General features: G+C 50.4%; 1 protein-coding gene across 1 annotated transcript; it reads left to right on the plus strand.

Annotated features, from left to right (window-relative positions):
- Positions 1-1,164: 1,164 nt before the first annotated feature.
- On the plus strand, positions 1,165-2,103 carry LOC124229655 (olfactory receptor 6B2-like). Its single transcript, XM_046645014.1, has one exon. It carries the CDS (start codon positions 1,165-1,167, stop codon positions 2,101-2,103), a length of 939 nt encoding a protein of 312 aa, XP_046500970.1.
- Positions 2,104-2,482: the final 379 nt, after the last annotated feature.

Here is a 2,482-nt window from a genome sequence, read left to right on the forward strand (position 1 = left end):
GGATGTTATTTTATGCTGGGATGGCCTTGGTTGGGGATGTTATTTTACCCCAAATTAAAAGCTGTGACCTTCTGAGATTCATACTGAGGAAGGGTTTGTAAGTCCTACATGCAGAACAGGTGTGTGAAGACTGTCGCTCTGTCACACATGAGTAGGTCTCGGCACGACGTTCTAGTCTCACATCCTTCCTTCATCCCTCTGTAGAGTCTGGCTCTGGGGCTCCCACATGCAGGGTGGAGAGAGCCCTGCAGAGGCGGCAGCTGCTAGACTCTTCTGGAAACAGACTATATGTAGGAACCCTACTTTTAACCGTTTTCACTCCCCCCATCATTCCTGTCAGGTACTGGGCAGACGGCTTCTCCTTCAGCTACAGGCCCTCGAGAACATTCTAGATTCCTCCACTCTGCAGCCTCCACCACCTTTCTGCATTTGTTTTCTCTCTTCCAGAATTACATTACAATCTCTCTTGCAGATTTTCCCTCTTGATCTTTTTGATGTTATGGGGTTTTATCTTTTTGTTCTTTTACCATATTTTAAGGGGCTCTTGAGATGGCATAGAGATAGATACATGGCCACTCTCCCCTCTGCACCTGGGAGCGCCCTGCTGCTCCTGAAGGCCCCAGCCCTGTGGTGTGCTTGGGTCTGGGGTCTGGATGAGCTGGGTCTGGTACATCCCCCCATCTGTGAGCCCCACTCGTGTCATTTCCTCTTATAAAATCAACTTGGAAACCAGGAGAAAGGTCAGGTATCTACTGGTGTAGAAAGAACATGCCAGATGCTGAACAATAGACCCAGACAACCTTGGTTGCGAAGAGCTGTGGATTTCCTTTATTGTTATTAGGTTCCTTGGAGAATTCCAGATTATTAAAAAAAAAATAGTTTCAAGATTACTGTTGGGTACAGAGGGGAGGGGGTGAGCAGGATATTCCAGAGCCTCTCTTTTAGACAGACTGGTCCCAAGGAGATCAAGGACCTCCACAGTCTGATGGTAAATGCTTAACTTGGAGACGGTGTCTGCTCCCGCTGCTGCTCGTAGAACCAAGTCTCTGATCTTTGGGCCTAAACTCACCTACAGGCTGAGCTCTGTTTTCCCCCCCCAGCGGCCCCCAGCCCCTCACTCTGGCGCGGTGGTGTTTTGCAGGCCCAGGCTCCCAGCGCGGAAGAATGAGGGGAGAGAATGTAACCAAGGTCAGCGCTTTTGTCCTGCTGGGCTTCCCCACGGCCCCCCGGCTGCAGTACGTGCTCTTCCTCCTCTTCCTGCTCACCTGCCTCTTTGTCCTGGTGGAGAACCTGGCCGTCATCGTCACCGTCTGGAGCAGCGCCGCCCTCCACAGGCCCATGTACTACTTTCTGGGCATTATGTCGTCCCTGGAGATCTGGTATGTGTGTGACATCATCCCCAAGATGCTGGACGGTTTCCTCCTGCAGCGGAAAAGCATCTCCTTCATTGGGTGCATGGCTCAGCTGTATTTCTTCAGCTCCCTGGTGTGCACCGAGTGTGTCCTCCTGGCCTCCATGGCCTATGACCGCTACGTGGCCATCTGCCATCCCCTGCGCTACCAAGTCATCATGACCACGGGGCTCTGCGTCCAGCTGGTGGTCTTCTCCTTTGTGAGCGGCTTCTCCATCTCCGTGATCAAGGTCTACTTTATCTCCAGCGCCACGTTCTGTGGCTCCAATGTCCTGAACCAGTTCTTCTGTGACATTTCCCCCATCCTCAAACTGGCCTGCACAGACTTCTCGACCGCAGAGCTGGTTGACTTCATCCTGGCCTTCATCATCCTGGTGTTCCCGCTCATGGCCACCGTGCTGTCCTACGGACACATCGCCCTGGCTGTCCTGCGCATCCCCTCGGGCATCAGCCGTTGGAGAGCCTTCTCCACCTGTGCCTCCCACCTCACCGTGGTCACCATCTTCTATACAGCCTTGCTTTTCATGTATGTCCGGCCCCAGGCCATTGACACATGGAGCTCCAACAAGCTCATCTCTGTTTTGTACACTGTCCTCACCCCTATCTTGAACCCGTTGATCTACTGTCTAAGGAACAAAGAATTTAAGGATGCCTTGAGAAGGGCTCTGCGCTTTGGTCAAGCTCCACTATAGAAGCCACGCCTTGGAGTTCCACTCTTCTAGAACGTCATCTGAGAATATTTACCCTCTTGATGCGGCCATTTAATGTGTAAGAATGGAAATTCCTTCTGTCATGGTAGTGCTTCGTGTATTTTAAAAACTACTTCCACATCTGTTTATCCCCTTCAGCTCCTGATGGTTAATATCACATGGGTTGGTGTGGTAGTGTCTTTTCTTCATTTCTTCATTTTCTTTTCTTCATTTTGTATCTGAGCAAAGTGGAACTTGGTGACCTTTCCTCGTCTTTAAAATTACCCTGCACATTTCAGGAAACAGCAAAACATACCAGGTCATCTGAGGTTTTAAAGGCCTAAAATAATTGCAGTGTTTGAAAGAACTGAATTCTGGAACT

This window comes from Equus quagga, chromosome 17, assembly GCF_021613505.1.
Source record: "Equus quagga isolate Etosha38 chromosome 17, UCLA_HA_Equagga_1.0, whole genome shotgun sequence".
Taxonomy (NCBI): domain Eukaryota; kingdom Metazoa; phylum Chordata; class Mammalia; order Perissodactyla; family Equidae; genus Equus; species Equus quagga.

Excerpts from the sequence above, each read along its gene's own strand:
- LOC124229655 (XM_046645014.1), top strand. The coding sequence starts at position 1,165 with ATGAGGGGAGAGAATGTAACCAAGGTCAGCGCTTTTGTCCTGCTGGGC.